Here is a 20,924-nt window from a genome sequence, read left to right as displayed (position 1 = left end):
TGCTCCCAGTCTCTCCCCCTCTCTCACATAGACTGCTCACCGTGTCTCCCCCTCTCTCACACATAGACTGCTCCCCGTGTCTCCCCCTCTCTCACACATAGACTGCTCCCAGTGTCTCCCCCTCTCTCACATAGACTGCTCACCGTGTCTCCCCCTCTCTCACACATAGACTGCTCCCGATGTCTCCCCCTCTCTCACACATAGACTGCGTGTCTCCCCCTCTCTCACACACAGACTGCTCCCAGTGTCTCCTTCTCTCACACATAGACTGTTCCCCGTGTCTCCCCCTCTCTCACACACATAGACTGCTCCCAGTGTCTCCCCCTCTCTCACACATAGACTGCTCCCAGTGTCTCCCCCTCTGACACACATAGACTGCTCCCAGTGTCTCCCCCTCTGACACACATAGACTGCTCCCAGTGTCTCCCCCTCCCTCACATAGACTGCTCCCCGTGTCTCCCCCTCTGTCACACATAGACTGCTCCCGGTGTCTCCCCCTCTCTCACACATAGACTGCTCCCAGTGTCTCCCCCTCTCTCACACATAGACTGCTCCCAGTGTCTCCCCCTCTCTCACACATAGACTGCTCTCAGTGTCTCCCCCTCTCTCACACATAGACTGCTCCCGGTGTCTCCCCCTCTCTCACACACATAGACTGCTCCCGGTGTCTCCCCCTCTCTCACACATAGACTGCTCCCGGTGTCTCCCCCTCTCTCACACATAGACTGCTCCCGGTGTCTCCCCCTCTCTCACACATAGACTGCTCCCAGTGTCTCCCCCTCTCTCACACATAGACTGCTCCCAGTGTCTCCCCCTCTCTCACACATAGACTGTTCCCCGTGTCTCCCCCTCTCTCACACATAGACTGCTCCCCGTGTCTCCCCCTCTCTCACACATAGACTGCTCCCAGTGTCTCCCCCTCTGACACACATAGACTGCTCCCAGTGTCTCCCCCTCTGACACACATAGACTGCTCCCAGTGTCTCCCCCTCCCTCACATAGACTGCTCCCCGTGTCTCCCCCTCTGTCACACATAGACTGCTCCCGGTGTCTCCCCCTCTCTCACACATAGACTGCTCCCAGTGTCTCCCCCTCTCTCACACATAGACTGCTCCCAGTGTCTCCCCCTCTCTCACACATAGACTGCTCTCAGTGTCTCCCCCTCTCTCACACATAGACTGCTCCCGGTGTCTCCCCCTCTCTCACACACATAGACTGCTCCCGGTGTCTCCCCCTCTCTCACACATAGACTGCTCCCGGTGTCTCCCCCTCTCTCACACATAGACTGCTCCCGGTGTCTCCCCCTCTCTCACACATAGACTGCTCCCAGTGTCTCCCCCTCTCTCACACATAGACTGCTCCCAGTGTCTCCCCCTCTCTCACACATAGACTGTTCCCCGTGTCTCCCCCTCTCTCACACATAGACTGCTCCCCGTGTCTCCCCCTCTCTCACATAGACTGCTCCCCGTGTCTCCCCCTCTCTCACATAGACTGCTCCCCGTGTCTCCCCCTCTCTCACACATAGACTGCTCCCCGTGTCTCCGCCTCTCATTCTCTGCTCCAGCCTGACTAAGCCCCGCCCCTTCCTGTGCGATCACGTGTCCTCCCGTACACACCACCCCCCTAGCAGTGCGGAAGCGGGGAGCGGCGGCCTGTCACTGACCGATACCGAGTCACAGCCCTGAACCCTCCGTGAGGTGAGCCGCACCCGGGAGCCGCCATGATCCTGCTGGAGGTGAACAACCGCATCATCGAGGAGACCCTCAGCCTCAAGTTCGAGAATGCGGCGGCCGGGTGAGTGGAGGAGGGAGGCGGCAGAGGCCTCCGGGCCCTAGGAAGTGGATGTGAATGAGGGTGGGAGAAGGGGCCTTACAGTGTTCTCTGGGTTACAACAAGGGCCCCCCTAAAATGTGACCTGGTAGAGATAACTGGCTACCACTGACCCCCAATACTGGGTGCTATTGTAACAAACCCTCAGCCCTGAGATGTTTATGGTCAGCAGCCTGACAGCAAGCAGAGATATTATGCCCTCTTACTACTTATAGCTGAGAGCTCATGGTGATGAGTTCTGCAAACCTCTAATTTGCTTTGCCTTTCAGTTTCTTGTGGTATGTAAGATCTCTGCTTGCTGTCAGTGAAATGGTGACATTCATGTCTATGAAAAATGTAAACCCGTTCTGCATTAATACTCCTCAGAGCTGGAGGTTTGGTGCATTTGTATGCAGTCTAGACCACTCCAGACTGCCGCACACTGACGAGCGGTCTGGACTGGAGCTGCTGGTTTCCCTCCCAGAGGACTGTGCAGGCTGGATGCAATTGTAACAGACTCTCAGCTGCGAGAAGTGTAAGGTCTGCAGCTGTAAGCCAGGATGTTACTGTCCACTGACGGCAAGCAGAGATCCTGAAAAGGGTAAGGCTGCTGAATATTTTCCGGTAAGGGTTGTTCTAAAGCTGAAGCTGTTCCCCTCTTCTGTGGATAGGGGATCAGTGTTGTGACCATGGGGGTCTGGTGCCCACTTGTATGCACGGTGCTGCGCTGGTCGGGCATGCATGTGCAGCTCCATTCATTTCCTTGTCACTGAGGGAGATATGAGCGCTGCACTTCGCCATCCCCGTCCTAACGAGATGAATGGAGCGGCTGTGCGTGTGCTCAGCAGGGGGGCACAGAACCCTATTGTGATCAGTGGGGGTCCCAGTGTCTGGACCCCCAACAATCAGACACATGTATTCTATGTATAGGGGAGTGTGTGTGTATATATGTATATATAAGTGTGCGTATACAGTGTATATATATGGTATGTGTATTTATATACTATTAGTGTGTGCATACATACTGTATGTGTGTGTATATATATATATATTACACTACACTATAAGTGTGCGTATACAGTGTATATATTTGAGCTGCTGTGAGGAAGTGAAGGGTGAAATCTTCCGCGTTACTTCCTCATCTCGCCTGCATTTCAGCACAAGCCCCATCGTGTCTGCGCTCTTCCCCGGAGTCGTGCTGCTACAAGCCTTCAGTAATGCAGGACTGCGGAGTCCCAGTGCTACCAGTTACTGACTGCATTCCCAGTAAATGGAAGTCCTTGAGTCTTCCTCTTAGTTTATTTAATTTGATCCTTTTTCTCAAAACAAAAAGTTTTAGTTTTTTTTTTTTTATTCCTCCCCCCCCCCACACACATCCTAAGAGCTGTAACTTTTTCTGTTACCGTCCCTGTGTCCCTACTACCAGGGCTTTTTGAAACAATGTAACTGAAGGTCGTCCTCAGTCAGTGAACTGTAATATACAAGTAATGAGCCTGGAAGCCCGACACAGGCTCTGGCTCATTACTTTGAATGAACGCCTTCCCCGATCTCTGCGTTCCAGGTTTCTGGCTTTTCAGAGGCTGTGGTCACATTTAACCACGGCATCTGAGAGGTTAAATGTCTGTGATCAGCATTACCGCTGGGTGTCTGATGTATGAAACGGCAGTGACCGGCTAGCTATGGCGGGCACAGTCTATAAAAGTCCCCACATCGGCCCGTACATGTACAGTGGATGTCGTGAAGGGGTTAAAGTAGTAAAACAAATATAGATTTGGCGTTGCTGTAATCATACTGATTCAAATAAAATGGTGGTATTGCAATTTCTTTCTCTTTCATGTATTTGCAGTACATTGTATGGAACATTAAACGGTGCCAGTAAACGGTAAAATTCCCCTCGTACTGCTACGTCCACAGAAAAATAAAAAGTTGTGGCTCTTGGAAGGTGACAAGAAAAAATTGAAAATACTGTTTACAAAATTGGGCTGGTCACGAAGGGGTTATTGGCACTATTTAATGTACCGTACGAGGCCTTACTATCGGATTGGCAAGGCTTCGACTCTTGGCGGTCCCACCGCAGGCACACGGACAAGGATGACTTGTATATGTCACATCCCTCCAGGATCCAGTTTTCCCAGTCATGTCCATTCACTCTGATAGACAGTCGGCCCCCAGTATGGGAGTATGTTGCACCCTGGGTCAGGCAGATGAGCTGATTTTGGACTCCGGGTCCACTTCTGCCCCTGGCGCTACCTCCGGGTCCACTTCTGCCCCTGGCGCTACCTCCGGGTCCACTTCTGCCCCTGGCGCTACCTCCGGGTCCACTTCTGCCGCTAACGCTTTGCTTCTTTTCTCTCCTAGGAACAAGCCAGAGGCTGTGGAGGTGACATTTGCAGGTAACATTTTAGTAACATCTTAAAGGGGTACTCATAAGGAGATTGTGTACTGTTAGGAGTCCCAGAGGGAAGGGGAAGCGTGACTTGTATAAATTCTGGGCAGCTCAGTTAGAGCAGTATTCTCATCTTCTAAAGCTATTGGGTATCGCTAGGATGGAATTGGTGGCACCGAGACGTGGCTGCAGTGATAACCTAGTTCTGCATCCCTTTCAGTGTTTTTCCCCGCCCAGTCGCAGCCCGGCCTCCTACTGTGTGAGGGAACTGCAGCGCGGCTCCGTTCAATTGCATGATTAAAACAGTGACTGGGACCCAATGCTAAGTTTCGGACCTGTGTAAAAATAAATAAATATATATACCGTATGCCTATAAGACGCACCTAGGTTTTAGAGGAGGAGAATAAGAAAAAAATTATTTTTCATTAGATCTCAGATCAGACCACCAGTCTGACCCCCAATATTCATCAGAGCCCCAATGTTAATAGGACCTCAGATCAGAACCCCAATATGAATAAGACTCCCCCCCCCCCCCCCCTATTCAAACCACAGATCAAACTCCCAATTTTAATGATCCCCAGAACTCAAATAAGAGCTCCAATCTGAATAAGACCCCCCTCTCCTTTTCAGAGCTCAGATCCGACCCCAGTGTGAATGACCCCTAGACCTCAGATCAGAGCCAATAAAATAAAATCATCTTCGGCTCTTTCACACTGGCGTTTTGGCTTTCCGTTTGTGAGATCCGTTCAGGTCTCTCACAAGCGGTTCCAAAACGGATCAGTTTTGCCCTAATGCATTCTGAATGGAAAAGGATCCGCTCAGGATGCGTCAGTTTGCCTCCGATCCGTCTTAATTCTGCTTTGGAGGCTGCTTACAGCGTTTTGGTGTCCGTCTGACAAAACTGAGCCAAAGGGATCCGTCTTGACACAGAATGTAAGTCAATGGGGACGGATCCGTTTTCTATGACACAATCTGGCACAATAGAAAACGGATCCGTCCTCCACTGACTTTCAATGGTGTTCAAGACGGATCCGTCTTGGCTATGTTACAGATAATACAAACGGATCCGTTCTGAACGGATGCAGACGGATGTATTATCTGACTGGATCTGTCCATGACGGATCCGCACCAAACGCGAGTGTGAAAGTAGCCTTACCTCTACTGCTCTGGACGCTGCCGCCACCTCTAGGCTCCAGCTCTCCTCTTCTTCCTGACGCATGCTGTGCCGTACAGCATGAGGTGTCAGAGCCCGGGGAGCGCTACATTTGCCTCTTTCCAGTCCTCCTGTACTAATGAACGCTTTCATAATGGATGTGCTCATTAGTATTCACCCCATAAGACACACTGACATTTTTCCCCCACCTTAAGGGGAGCCGAAGTGCATCTTATTGGGCACAAAATACGGTACAAAAATACATACTTATTGTCAAAGTGTCTCGGGTCCCGTGGCCAGAGGTGTGGGAATACAAAAAATAAATAAATACTTGTCGAAGGACTAAAGCGGGGGCTCGATCTACTTGTCCTGATACAAAAAGTAATTTTAAATCAAAACCATATTTAAATGCACCGCCACGCTTCCTTATGCAGGGAGGCGGCTGGCTTGCGTTCCAGTCTTTGTGGTGTGAAATGACTAAGTTTAGTCCTCGTTCACATCAGATGATTCTGTCCAGAATGCACTACATCGCGGCCGGTTGTATGTATGTATATATATATATATATATATATATATATATATATATATATTATATATATATATATATATATATAAATATAATATATATATCCTCTGTATACACAGCAGGGCTAAGCTACTGAACACACTACCTGCCCGGCGCCCAGAACTGCATGTCCCGGGCTTCGGGCGATACGAATTCCACACCCCTGCCCCCCCCCCCCCCCCCCCCTTTATAGACTAGTGACAGATGTGCAAAGACACAAATTACAGTGCAGATATGTCCTACTCCATTAAAGTGCCATGAAGCCTTTGATCGTTTCCTCCCCAGAGTCTGTTAGGAAGTTGCTCTTAGATTTTACATAGCACTGGACAAATCCTTTAACTGCTGCTTATCAGGGCGGAGCGATATCGCAAGCTGCTGCGCAGCGGGCTCCGCGCTGTGGATGTTTGTGTAGAGAAAATGGGGCTGGTGTTACCTGCTGAAGTGGCACAGAATTTACTGGATGTTCGAAAACACAAAGGCTAAATGCCCACGATCAGGATTTTGTGTGCAGAAAATCCGCATCGTAGGTCATGCACATTGTGTTCTGTGATAATTTGAAATACGTACACGATGCAGATATTCTGTGCGGATTTTGACCCGCGGTGCACAGCATGTCAATTTGTTTTTATTTTCCTGACCGGAATTTCTCCATTCACTTCAATGTGGAGAGTAAAATCCGCATCAAATCTGCACCAATTGATGTCGATTGTCCACACGGATTTCTCTGCGGATTTCAGGACGGGTTCTCTGCACAACGTGTGCATTTACCCCGAATCTGACATCTACAGGGTTTATTCTTAGACAATAGAAGATATCCCTCAGTGTTTGCTGGGACACCCCCCCCCCCCCCCCCCCCCCCCCTGCGGCCAGAATGACATATATGCCTAATTGTATGTTAACAAAGGATGCAAGAAATAAGTGGGAGACAAACCCTTTGGGGGCCTAAATGGCCTCATACTGGTAAGCAGACCACGCACATATGGATTTTGGCAGAACTGACTGACCATCTAATGTGTGGTATGGGGCCTCCTGACTCTCCCTTGAGAGAAGGGGCGGGCAGTTGCATTTCAGCATGCCCAATCCTTTTGTTCTCAGGAGATGAGCCATGGCCAGAGGAGTCCGGCACCATCTTTTTCCCCTCTTAGTGTTGATCACGAATATTCGAAATGCGAATTTTTATCGTGAATATAGCTACTTCGAAAATTCGCGAATATTTCGAATATAGTGATATATATTCATAATTTCGAATATTCGAGATTTTTTTTTTATCGCAAATCTTTCAGATGCCGAGTGAAAACATGATTCCTCCCTGCTTCTTGCTTCTGTGCCAATGAGTCACTGGAATCATGACTTTAGATGGGAAAAATGATGAATATTCTAAAAGAACGAATATATAGCATTATATCGCATATATTTGTTTTTTTCGAATATTCGTAATATTCTAAAACAAGAATATATAGCGAATATTTGAAGAAAAAAAACAAATGTAGAGCAATTTAGCTAATATAGTGCAATAATCTTCTTTGTCTAATAGTTGTAATTTTTTTCTCGTCTAAATTTCATTTAAAAAAAGAATTTTGCACTATATTAGCTAAATTGCTCTACATTCGTTTTGTTTTTTTTTCCAAATATTCGCTATATTGCTATATATTCTTGTTTTAGAATATTACGAATATTCGAAAAAAACTAATATATTCGATATAGTGCTATGACTCATTGGCCCACAAGTAAGAAGCAGGGAGGAATAATGTTTTTGCTCGGCAATTGAAAAATTTGAGATAAAAATTCGCATTACGGAAATTTGCATATTACGCGATTATTACTTTGTTGACTTTTCGAGTAAAAAAAATCGTAGAATATAACGAATATTCGCAAAATATTGTGAATTCGAATATGACCCCTGCCGCTCATCACTACTCTCTATTTGAGGAGAATAAGCAGAGGTTCGGTAAAGAGAGATGTTCGCTGATTGAGTGTTTGCCCAATATAATTTATATTCACCCAGCTTTCCCAGGGGGGGAAATGCACTGGTTGAGTAGATATTTTAATAACTTCGCTTTGTCACCAGTTTCATGATTCTGTCCTGTCATTTTTCTCCAGACTTTGATGGCGTCCTGAATCACATCTCTAACCCAAATGGAGACAAGGCGAAGATCCAGATCAGCCTCGCCCTAAAGTTCTACAAGGAGCTGCAGGATCACGGAGCCGACGAGGTGTGTGTGTGTGTGAGGGGGTTACGTTCTTGGGGGAATAATTTTTTGTGTGTAATTTTTAAAGCCCACCTGTTATACCTATGACACTGGCTGACCTGTTACATGTGCACTTGGCAGCTGAAGGCATCTGTGTTGGTCCCATGTCCATATGTGTTCACATTGCTATGAAAAATGATGTATTACGATATGCAAATGAGCCTCTAGGAGCAACGGGGGCGTTACCATTACACCTAGAGGCTCTGCTCTCTCTGCAACTGTCGCTGCCTCTGCACTTTGACAGGGCCGGGCAGTGAAAATGTCATCACGCCAACCTAAATGCCTTCAGCTGCCAAGCGTACATGCAACGGGTCAGCCAGTTTCATAAGCACAAATCTTCTGACAGATGCCCTTTAACCCCTTGCCAACCAGCACCAGAAAATTACCCCTGCTTGTGAGAGTGATGGGCGCCATAGCAGCCTGGTGACTGCTGTTCTAAAGAGGCATCCGGGACAAAATATTTTTTTTTAATAAATTATCAAAAAGGTCTTACACAACCCAAAATGGTATCCATGAAAAGTTCAGATTGCTCCTCAAATGATCGGTCACGCAGCTCCATACACAATAACTACAAAAAAGTTATAGGAGGTATTAAAATGAAAAACAAACCATACGTATGTAGTGTCGCCGTAACCGTCCTGACCTAGAGAATGAAGTCTTACTGTATACGGTACGCCAAAAAAACAAAACCCATAAAACTGTTGTGGAATTGGGCTTTTTTTTTTTTTTTTTTTCAATTTCACCCCAATTGGAATTTTTTTTCCAGCTCTCCGCTGCATTGTATGCAATATTAAATGTTGGAATTAGCAAGTGCAACTTGTCCCGCAAACAACAAGCCATTATACGGCTACGTGGACGGAAAATGTATGGCTCCGGAAAGGCAGAGTGTGAAAAACGACAAAACTCCAGGACTGAAAGGGTTCCTTTTAGCCTCTCCTGCCGAGGGGATTTTTCTTTGCAATTGCTTGTACAATACACTGCAGTTCGTTGCTGTTTATTGTGCCAGTGACCTCACTGTGAGTGGCAGGGGGTAATAGGAATGAATACTAAGATGATGGAACCGGGGGGCCTTTATTGTCCCCCGACTGATGTGACAACCCCGCCATCAGCCCACGATCGCCTTGTGATTGATTACAGAAAAGAGACCTCTGTTCTCAAACGCCGCAGTTGCTTTTGATGAAACAAAACTCTGACATCTGGATGTGATTGTCGTCAGAGAAACCCCTCTCATCCTGACTTCACGTGTCCTGCGCCTCAATAAGTAGGTTTATAACACGCCGTAATATGCATCAGGCTGCCCTTTGTATCCCAAAGCTTGAGTGTTACACATTGGGGACTGGTACCGATTTTTCCCATGAAAGACTCCTTTTACCATAAAGGGCAAATGGACGTAATTGAGGTGGGGGGAGGGGCAGAACTCCCCTATTTCCTTCGGGATTTTTGCTGGCATCTGTGTCTGTGCGTTACGTGGACAGAGTGTCAGTAATTGAAAAGAGCATGGTGCTCCATGGGGTTATAACTGTATTGTAAGGCTACTTTCACACTTGCGGCAGAGAGATCCGGCAAGCAGTTCCGTCGCCGGAACTGCTTGCCGGATCAGGCAAAACGTATGCCAACTTATGGCATTAGTAAGACTGATCAGTCTTAAAAATGCCTGATCAGTCGAAAAAATCCATTGAAATGCAGGATCAGTCTTTCCAGTGTCATCCGGCAAAACGGATCCGGCATTTATTTTTTTCACTTTTTTTTTTTTTTTTTTCAATCTGCGCATGCGCAGACCGGAAGGACGGATCCGGCATTAATACATTCCTATGGTAAAAAATGCCGGATCCGGCATCTAGGTAAGTCTTCAGTTTTTTTCGCCGGAGATAAAACCGTAGCATGCTGTGGTTTTATCTTTGTCCTGATCAGTCAAAACGACTGAACTGAAGACTTCCTGATGCAAACTGAACGGATTACTCTCCATTCAGAATGCATGGGGATAAAACTGATCAGGATTCTAACGGTATAGAGCCCCTGTGACGGAACTCTATGCCGGAAAAGAAAAAAAACGCAAGTGTGAAAGTAGCCTTAGTAAACCAGTGTGTAAGTAAGTGATGATGCATCCCCCCCTGATCAGATTGCACAGTGCGGACACAATACCGCTCAGGGCTTTTGCGAAAAATCTCAGTGTGCCCACCGCAGCTCTTCCTGCTAACCGGAGCCATGGGAGTCACATCTGCGAACAAGGGATCACAAAGTAAAATGGCAGGTACTTGTGAGGATAGTTCAGAGGCAGGACCAGTGCGGTCAATAGGTTTAGTGGTACTTTGTGTTGCGTTGCCGGTCTGGCATGCACAGCGGCCCAATAGGCGAATTTGTCTGATTGCATCACGCTATTTTTTTTTTTGTACATGGTTATGGGGGCAGCCATCTTGCCTTGGCTGCATTTAAAGCTCATCAGGAAATTAATTCTTAAACTGGCGCCAGGGCCTTGTGGGGCTGATTGATGGGGTCAGGCCAGGTGACTAGCTAAGAACCCTGCCACGTTAATCAGAGGAAGCAGGAGGAGCAAGTGTCCACAGAGTGGTCTGGGCCCGCTTTAGTTGCACGTAACTGCTAATTTGCATGTGGGTTAAAAGTGAGAGTGAAAGGTCCATCCAGCTGAGATTGTGCCTGGTCTAACAGTGAATTTTCTGGGGACAGATCCCTTTAACAGAATTTTGAAGCCAGATTTTTAAATATAGAATGTGTATAGTGATGAGGAAAATAAAAAAATTTAAATCGCCAAAATAAAAATAAAAATGATTTGAGCGATTATTTTCTGATGACACATTCCATTTGTAGGGGTTGCCCGGCTCCTGTTTGGTTACGTTCTGCTGGAGCCTACATTATCATCTGTATTCAAGGAGGGAAGCCATTGACATGCTTTTTTATCCCGCAGCATATACCCTATTATACTGCCTGCTCCTATATATAGATATGTTTTTTGTTTGTAAGAGATCGCTCTCTCACAGGGGGTCGCAATCACAGACTTGTCCTCTGACAACGGGGTTCAAGTCCAAATGGTGCTTTATTTTGGCACTTTAGGGCCAGCACAAACCTGAATCCAAACCAAAATAAACTCCTGCCTGGTCTGGGCCCTATCTAATACAGAGGTCTTCTCCCTGACTCGCCTCTAAAGCGTAGTTTACCCACAGGGTCTCAGGCTCAACAAACATAAGTCCAGGGCAGAGATCCGGCTATGCCGCACGGTCTAGCAGCCCTCCTGGCTGTGACCACAGAAACCCCCCAGGCTTCCCCCTCCCCCCCCCTCTCTCTAGGGTCACTTCCTCTCTCCCCCAAGACTCATGCACAGAGAGTTGATTTATCCCAGCTTCGTTAAGGCTACTTTCACACTCGCGTTTGGTGCGAATCCGTCATGGATCTGCACAGACGGATCCGTTCAGATAATACAACCGCCTGCATCCGTTCAGAACGGATCCGTTTGTATTATCTTTAACATAGCCAGGACGGATCCGTCTTGAACACTATTGAAAGTCAATGGAGGACGGATCTGTTTCTCCTGTGCCATATTGTGTCATAGAAAATGCATCCGTCCCCATTGCCAGGACGGATCCGTTTGGCTCAGTTTCATCAGACGGACACCAAAACGCTGCAAGTAGATCCTTTTCCATTCAGAATGCATTAGGGCAAAACTGATCCTTTTTGGACCGCTTGTGAGAGCCCATGACGGATCTCGCAAACGGAAAGCTATAACGCTAGTGTAAAAGTAGCCTAACCCAGCGGGCGCCTCACCTGGGGCCAGGGAACCTGTAATGGACCTCTACCGTGCACTTTACTGTAATATATATATCGTAGCACGCTGCAGCTCCTTTTATGGCAGAATACAAGTGTCTTGAGTAATGTGTGTGCGGTGCAGGCAGGAAATGTGTCAGACGTTCTGAGTCACTCTGCTCAGCAAACATCACTGCAGCTCTGTCCACCGCCGGCCATGTTTATTCAGTGATCCCAGCGCTGACTCCAGCTTTCTGCATATTTCATGGCGTACAGCTGCAAATAGTTTACTGACCATAGAAATCTGAGCAGGCGTCGCCAATTGCTTGCACTGGGTATAGGGCCAGGTCATCCCTCAATATTAAACTTTTTGGAGGACGCAAGGATGTTTTCTTCAACTTTTCAAAACGCCTGTGCGACAGTATTTGTAGTAGTTGCAGTTTTTATGCCTGGTGCACGGGCTGCCGACAGGTGCACCAAATTTATGACAAGGCTCATCCTCAGTCTTAATGCATGCTCAAAATGAAATGTTGCAGGCTCAGTATGATGGGAGTTACAGGCCGCTGACCACTAATATAGGTAGCGACAATTATATAATTGGTCATACCCCAACCTCTGTACCTGCAGGACATGCTGGGAGTTGTAGTTTCGCAACAGCCGGATAGACGTAGGTTAGAGATCACTGAAAAAGTAGAGGCCAATGATCTAAACGTGTTCTCTTTTTTTTTCACATTCACAGATTCTTAAGAAACTCTACGGAGATTATCTAGTCTCTCCAGAATCTGGTATGATTTTATATATTATGTCTTTTTGCATTGCATTCCTGTAGTGTCGGGCTTTTTATGGCAGCACCTCCATCCCTTTGTGACTGCGTTAAGTTTGTGAACATACATTTCCCTCTTTAGGTTAGTGTAAAATGTATGACAACCGTGCTATATGCACCTGGTCTAAGACACAAGTCTCAATGTGTGATATTTCTATATAATGTAGTCATTTTAACAGGCTTCTAGCATCACAATATAATATGAGAAATCGCTTCCCCGCCAGGTTACAATGTGTCTTTACTCTACGACTTGGAAAACCTTCCTCCCAACCGTGACTCCGTCATCCACCAGGCCGGTATGCTCAAGAGGAACTGCTTCGCGTCGGTGTTTGAGAAGTACTTCAGGTTCCAGGAAGAGGGCAGAGATGGAGAAGAGAGAGCCGTCATTCACTACCGGGAGGATGAGACCATGTAAGTCCTTCATGTCCAGCCCTGGAATATTGAAAGTGAATATTTGAACAGGAGTCAACATTTTTTAATTACTCCTGATCAAAGTAAATTTATTGTGAGAATATCCTTGACGTCATGTTGAAGCCCATGTTTTTCATTCTACTTGTGGGAGAAGCTTTGTACTCATTGACAACAACTGCCAAGTCATCCCATCATATAACTACTATAATACTGCTCCTATGTACAAGAATATAACTACTATAATACTGCCTCCTATGTACAAGAACATATCTACTATAATACTGCTCCTATGTACAAGAATATAACTATTATAATACTGCTCCTATGTACAAGAATATAACTACTATAATACTGCTCCTATGTACAAGAACATATCTACTATAATACTGCTCCTATGTACAAGAATATAACTACTATAATACTGCTCCTATGTACAAGAGTATAACTACTATAATACTGCCTCCTATGTACAAGAATATAACTACTATAATACTGCCTCCTATGTACAGGAATATAACTACTATAATACTGCTCCTATGTACAAGAATATATCTACTATAATACTGCTCCTATGTACAAGAATATATCTACTATAATACTGCTCCTATGTACAAGAATATAACTACTATAATACTGCTCCTATGTACAAGAATATAACTACTATAATACTGCCTCCTATGTACAAGAATATAACTACTATAATACTGCTCCTATGTACAAGAATATAACTACTATAATACTGCCTCCTATGTACAAGAATATAACTACTATAATACTGCCTCCTATGTACAAGAATATAACTACTATAATACTGCTCCTATGTACAAGAATATAACTACTATAATACTGCCTCCTATGTACAAGAATATAACTACTATAATACTGCCTCCTATGTGTAAGAATATAACTACTATAATACTGCCTCCTATGTACAAGAATATAACTACTATAATACTGCTCCTATGTACAAGAATATAACTACTATAATACTGTTCCTATGTACAAGAATATAACTACTATAATACTGCTCCTATGTACAAGAATATAACTACTATAATACTGCTGCTATGTACAAGAATATAACTACTATAATACTGCTTCTATGTACAGGAATATAACTACTATAATACTGCCTCCTATGTACAGGAATATAACTACTATAATACGGCCTCCTATGTACAAGAATATAACTACTATAATACTGCTCCTCTGTACAAGAATATAACTACTATAATACTGCTCCTATATACAAGAATATAACTACTATAATACTGCTCATATGTACAAGAATATAACTACTATAATACTGCTCCTATGTACAAGAATATAACTACTATAATACTGCTCCTATGTACAAGAATATAACTACTATAATACTGCCTCCTATGTACCTGAATAAAACATTTTTGGAATAGCTGTACGAAGACCTCTTACTAGAAATTGCATATTTTCCAGATGTTTTCCGATAACCACTAAACTTATGTTATTGCCTGGCATTTTATTCTGAGTTCACCTATGTATTTTTGTAGGTATGTGGAAGCCAAGAAGGATCGTGTGACTGTGGTCTTCAGCACTGTATTTAAGGACGATGATGATGTCGTTTTAGGGAAAGTGTTCATGCAGGTAAGTTGCCGTAGTACTATAGGTTTTACTGCACAGGGATCTGACCCAGTGAAAGGACTGGTTGGTGGTTGCACTCTTGGTATATTTACCAGTCCGCAGCGAAATGTTAAACAGGTAAAGTGAAAAATCCAACTTTATTAAGCGGATTCACTGGATTCTGTACCAGTGTATTTACCATTGTACAAGACCAATACTGGTGATCTTAAAGGGGTTCTTCGGGAATGATTTAAAATGGCCGCCAGCAACCGGTCTTAGGTTGGCGAGCAGGACTGGTTGCCACCGCTTGCAGAGCTGCCTAGTGGGATGAGGGGACAGGGCCTCCCTACACACTATGCTCCAGCACTTGTGTGTACTACATATTGGTGAGTTTTGCTCAGTCAGGATTGCATCATTACCATCTCTTGTAGAGCAGTGTAGCGTGTAGTGAGTCGCTTCATGGTCCTTCTACATCCAGACATCCATGTCGGGAGCATCTGTCCAAGAAGCACCCCCGACCCGTGAGATGACTGCTTCATGTTTACCAGTCGCAGTAGTTGAGATGAGCTCTTGATCGGTGTGGGAATGTGTCTCATCAAGCCTTTGCTTGCAGGAGTTTAAGGAGGGACGCCGCGCCAGTCACACCGCACCTCAGGTTCTGTTCAGCCATCGGGAGCCTCCCCTAGAGTTGAAGGACACGGACGCAGCAGTGGGAGATAACATTGGTTACATCACATTCGGTGAGTAGGGATCCGGCTGTACCATAGCTTATTGTGTCCATATGGGAAAGGAAGTTGCAAACGACTCTGGAAAAGTTGCAAAAAATATATAATTTTTTTTTCCCTAGTGCTCGCAAGGTCCTTTGCAGCCTTTTTAACGCTCAAGGGAGAGTCATGGGAATGCTAGAGTCTACGATTATTTCAGTAATCGAGTATTCTATAGATTATTTTTTACGATTAATCGAGTAATCTAATAAGAAAAAAATGATTTAATAGACCGTTTTCCTTTATAAAAACTCATAAGACCCCCCCTGCCATTAGTCCACAACACCCTTCGTTCCCCACTGTGCGATCAGCCCAAGTGCATCAGTTCACCCCAGTGCCATTAGCTCCTCTCCCTCCCCCACCCCAGTGCCATAGTCTCTGCTGTCCTGCTCCTCCTGACACCCGGATCGCACAGAGTCAATGGTTGCTATGACGCTGTGCACTCTAGGCATACCGCCTTAGTCGCGCCCCCACCCCCTCGGTTTCGCCAACTTTCCTTCCCAGCAGGGGCACCGCCGACACTCCATCGTTCCGCGCTGCTCTGCGCCTGACCTCACACACTGCGTCAGGTCATTGCGTGCGTACGTCAGGAGTTCAGTGCAGCGAGGGACCATGGACGTGCTGTGAAGTGTCCGGAGGCCTCTTGCTGGAAAGGTGAGTATTCCAAGCGCAGCGGGAGACCACGGAGTAATGGCAAGCGCTTCACTCCTGCTCTGTGGTCACATGACACAAACGAATCTTTGATGCAAAAAAGGAGTTTTTTTTTTTTGTGTGTCGAATTACTCAGTTTAATCGAGTAATCGTTTCAGCCCTACACCAGTGCACAGGTTGTTTTTGGGTTCCTCAAAGAATGGATGTTACTTCTACGCTATCCACAGAATAGAGGATAACTTTTAGATGATTGTGAGTCCTACTGCTAGGCCCTCACTGATCACAAGAACAGGCGCCCTGTACCCCAAGGAGCCCCCCGAACTGAACAGAGCGGCCGTTCATGCAGGCTCTCCATTCATATATATGGGCGTTCCAGAGATAGCTGAGTGCTTTACTCAGTATCTCCGGAACTCCCAGAAAGATTAATGGATCACCTGCATGCATGCCCGAACAGCCGCTCTGTTCATTTCAGGCATGCTCCACAGTGTACTTGAGGACGGTGGGTGGCCCGGTGGTAGGACCCCCACCCATCTAATAGATTTCTCCTATCCCCTAGGGCAGGGGTGCCCAACCTTTGGCCCTCCAGCTGCTGCAAAACTACAAATCCCAACATGCCCCAGCAGCCTACATCTGTCGGCCTACAGCAGGGCATGGTGGGAGTTGTAGTTTTACAACAGCTGGAGGGCCGCAGGTTGAGCATCCCTGCCCTAGGGGATAACTGCAATACCCCTTTAACTCGATAGATGCTGCAATCAATGGTGAATGCATCTACAAAGGGGCTGCTAAACCTGCCATGGCTGTATGTGTAATTCTTTCCATTAGATTTTCTATTATTTTCCAATCCACTCCTGGTTTTGGCAGTAAGTGGTGGTTCTAAAAGGTATCGTGTGTGAAAGCACCCTTACAGGGTTTGTCCTATCTGAATATTTATGTTGTATACATAGTAAGGCTACATTCACACGACCGTATGTGTTTTGTGGTCTGCAAAACACTGATCCGCAAAAAAAATACAATGACGTCCATTTGACATCCATATTGCATGTTTTTTTTTTTTTTCGGATCCATTGTAACAATGCCTATCCTTATCTGCAAAATGGACAAGAATAGGGCATGCTCTATTTTTTTTATTTTTTTGCAGGGCTATGGAACAGACATACGGATGCAGACAGCACACTGTGTGCTGTCCGCATTTTTTGCGGACCAATTGAAATGAATGGGTCTGCATCCAACCCGCAAAATAAACCAAAAAACTGAATGATTACGGAAACCAAATACATTCATGTGCATGATGCCTAATACTGTATTTGTGCAGGGCCCTTCTTGTGCCGCCGGGAATAGAGAGGGGGCTATGCATGCCCAGCTTTCTACTTTCACCATTATGGGACTACAAAAAATTAAAAAAAATAGCATCCTTTTCTTTGGCTATTTTCAGAAGTTCCATAGAAGTGAAAGAAGAGACCTGGACATGCATCAGCCATTTATAGCACAGCAAATTTGGATACACCATAAATGTCCACACCTTTTAAACTTTAAGTTGACGTTCAAACATCGGTCCTTAGCTCCAAAATATGCTCGGTTCTGAAGAGGGTTAAGTACACTTTTAATTTTCTCCTGTATCGGCTAATGTCTGTTTTTTTTTTTTTTTTTGTTTTTTTTTTACCGTCAGTGCTTTTTCCACGTCACACCAATGCCAACGCACGGGACAACACCATCAATCTGATCCACACATTCCGGGATTACCTGCACTACCACATCAAGTGCTCCAAGGTGAGTTCTCCACCCATTAAGGGTCCTGGAGAGAACATGACCACATTGTGTCCTCAGATCGTGTCCTTTTACTACGATATCCCATAAAAAAAAAACTTCCAAGCCTAGCAGTGGTTTTAGTATTACATTTGTATTTAGTGATGAGCGAAGCGAGCTTCGGATCCTAGATCCGAAGTCGCTTCACTCAAAATTTTGCATTAATGCTGTACTATCCAAATGAGCCACCGTGCCCAATATCTGTTTATGTTCCCTGATGAACCTGTTCAACAAATAGAACAGGGGAAACGCGTCCGGACAGGTTGAGAGGAGGCAGGAACCTAACTTTAGGGATAGATGCCATGGCAGGGAAATTGGGGGACACATCCTCCCTTTCCCAGGGATTCCCCTCCCCTATGCCAACCTGTATGACTAAGAGAGCCCAAGACTGGAATTAATGCCAGGACCTTGAACTGGAGGACCAAACCTGATTATCGTCACCCAGAAACCGTGAGTGACCACATGGTGACAACCTATTTGTATTGATGAGATTTCCTGCCTTACATGTCTTTTTATACATTCTATTTTTGTGGGTAATGTTTTTTAAATGACCTAATAAAAGCTACATTTTAGATTAAGGTTTTCCTTCAGTGACTACACAATAAGTGCTCAAGCACACGGCCGTATGTATTTTGCAGTCCACAAAAAAACAGATCCCTAAAAAATATGGATGACGTCCTTGTGCATTCTGTATTTTACGGAACAGCTGGCCCCTAATAGAACAGTCCGAACTGTCCATAATGCGGACAATAATAGGAGGACGTGTTCTATATCTTTGTGGAACGGATATACGGAAACAGAATGCACACGGAGTAATTATTTTATTTTTTAGTTTTTTCGCTCGAACCCATTAAAATGAATTGTTCCGCATACGGTCTGCAAAAAGAAAAATGGAACGGACACCAATTAGGCGAAGTCAGTTATTCGCGGAAAAACACTTTAAAACTCTGCTTTGGTTTCAAGGTACCAGTCAGATCCAAGTTTAAAGTGTTTTTCCACTTTACAAATCGAATACCGAAGTTATTCACAGAAGTCTTGCGAGACTTCGCAAATAACTGACCGCCTCATTGAGCCATGTGATCTCCGTACAGTATTAATCCAACGACGGACCTAGGAGGCCCCGTACACCTCTGCTGCAAATGCATGCTTATACGTACTCCCACCTGAGAGGCCAGCACTAATTTCTATACTGTGCAATCACGACCACCGGTGCTGAATTTCAGGGTGGTCGTAACCCCTAGAAACGAGCCGTGTATAATGTGGTGGAAAATGAATCAAACCAGCAAAGGAGACAATATGGAGAATGACAATACATTAGTAAGAGCCTTGTATTATCTTTCTCTACACAATAAGACATTTGTTGTAGTGAGACAACCCTTTTAATTATGACGCCTCCTTTTTAAATACCACTTTGCAGTCATTGATGTCTGATTTACGATCTGAAATGCAAGGTGTTGTATTTCATGCATCTTTCTGTCCTTTCCAAAAGGCTTACATCCATACTCGCATGAGGGCAAAAACATCAGACTTCCTCAAGGTTCTGAACAGAGCTCGTCCTGACGCAGAGAGAAAGGAGATGAAGACCATGTCGTAAGTAGATCTGTAGGGACCTAGATCATGGAAATAAAGCTTAAAAGAGTTGGACTATGAACGACTTTTATCACCTGTCCACAAGATAGGTGATAACAGTGTGATCTCTAGGGGGCTGACCGCAGGGACCCCCAATGATCATGACAGGTATATGCAGCTCCCACTTCACCGGGCTCTATTTCTGTCTGTATCTCGCCAAGACCTGGCTTGCATCTCCAGCTGCTATAGACAAAGCCATTATGTATCTTGCACGTCTTTGACTACTGAAGTGCGTCCCTGCCAGGACTTGCGAGATGCATCTTTGGCAGAGAACCTGTTGGCTGTCTGTTTTAGAAAACACTTGTATTCCTCATAAGATAGCAATCATGCAGCATCATTTCTTAGAACTCATGATGAAATTGACAGCTTGGTGCAATCATTTTCCTTGTCAGCAGGGGGATGTATACTCAGTCTGACTGAGCAGATGGGGAAATTTACACTAAAATGTAATCCATTAGTAATGGGACATGTTATCGGCAAGACCTTCCAATAATCCAGCAGCTAAATCTACAGAACCTTCAAGAATTCATCCTCTTTTGTGAAATTAAACTTTATATTGTGTTTTGGAAGTGCTGGGTTATCATATGCCAGATAAAGGGAATTTCCAATTTTTATTTTTAGGGGCAAGACCTTTGCCACTCGTTGACCCATGGCTGATGCCAAGTCAATACCGTTCAAAAGCACCAATCGCCCCAGGTGTCAAAATTCCAGTTGGAACGGTTCCAGAGTGACCCTGGGGAACAGTTCCGTGAAAATCAGTGTATTTGAAGCTTTGCTTTGCCAAGACCGAAGTCGAGTAAACAGAAGAGTGAGACTTTCTGCTTTCGTCATGTCCCTCTACTGTGCGCCATATTCTGCTTTACGTACTTGTTTCTTATAAAAAAGAAGAAAAAAATCTTGGTGAAAATACATTGTGCAATGAATGTTTTTTTGGAATTATTAAATCTTTCTATCCTATTTTGCAGTTGTTTTTTTATTCTACTATTGTGTAACATGGACGTCGTAGCAAAGGAATTAAACTCTTAAGAACACCTCAAAAAAAGGCTTTGAAAATTTGAAAAAAATCTGAACAAAAAAGATCTTTTTTTTTTTTCATATAAAACTTAAAGACCTAATTGGCATCGCCACATCTGCAAAAACCCATGCGATAAAATTAACTTATGTATCCCACATGTACACGATCAACCCCAAAAATAAAAATGCTGCCTTCCAATAGAACATACACTGAGCAAAAATATAAACGCAACACTTTCGGTTTTGCTCCCATTTTTGCATGAGCTGAACTCAAAGATCAGAAACCTTTTTCTAGATACACAAAAGACCCAT

The 20,924-nt window shown here is 45.0% G+C and overlaps 1 protein-coding gene across 1 annotated transcript; it reads left to right on the top strand.

The window, feature by feature from the left end:
- Window positions 1-1,607: 1,607 nt before the first annotated feature.
- On the top strand, window positions 1,608-20,555 carry ARPC2 (actin related protein 2/3 complex subunit 2). The gene is made up of 10 exons (XM_040439350.1): window positions 1,608-1,794; window positions 4,168-4,202; window positions 8,014-8,126; window positions 12,658-12,703; window positions 12,966-13,152; window positions 14,682-14,775; window positions 15,365-15,491; window positions 17,833-17,933; window positions 19,459-19,559; window positions 20,220-20,555. Exons 1-10 carry the CDS (start codon window positions 1,721-1,723, stop codon window positions 20,242-20,244), a joined length of 903 nt encoding a protein of 300 aa, XP_040295284.1. The 5' UTR covers window positions 1,608-1,720; the 3' UTR covers window positions 20,245-20,555.
- Window positions 20,556-20,924: the final 369 nt, after the last annotated feature.

This window comes from Bufo bufo, chromosome 7 (genome assembly GCF_905171765.1).
Source record: "Bufo bufo chromosome 7, aBufBuf1.1, whole genome shotgun sequence".
NCBI lineage: Eukaryota > Metazoa > Chordata > Amphibia > Anura > Bufonidae > Bufo > Bufo bufo.
Note: the sequence above shows the minus strand (reverse complement) of the source record. Positions and strands in the feature narration are given on the sequence as shown.

Coding starts and splice junctions, on each gene's coding strand:
- ARPC2 (XM_040439350.1), top strand. CDS start 1,721: ATGATCCTGCTGGAGGTGAACAACCGCATCATCGAGGAGACCCTCAGC. Junction 13,153..14,681: donor TACCGGGAGGATGAGACCAT/GTAAGTCCTTCA, acceptor GTATTTTTGTAG/GTATGTGGAAGCCAAGAAGG. Junction 17,934..19,458: donor ACCACATCAAGTGCTCCAAG/GTGAGTTCTCCA, acceptor CCTTTCCAAAAG/GCTTACATCCATACTCGCAT.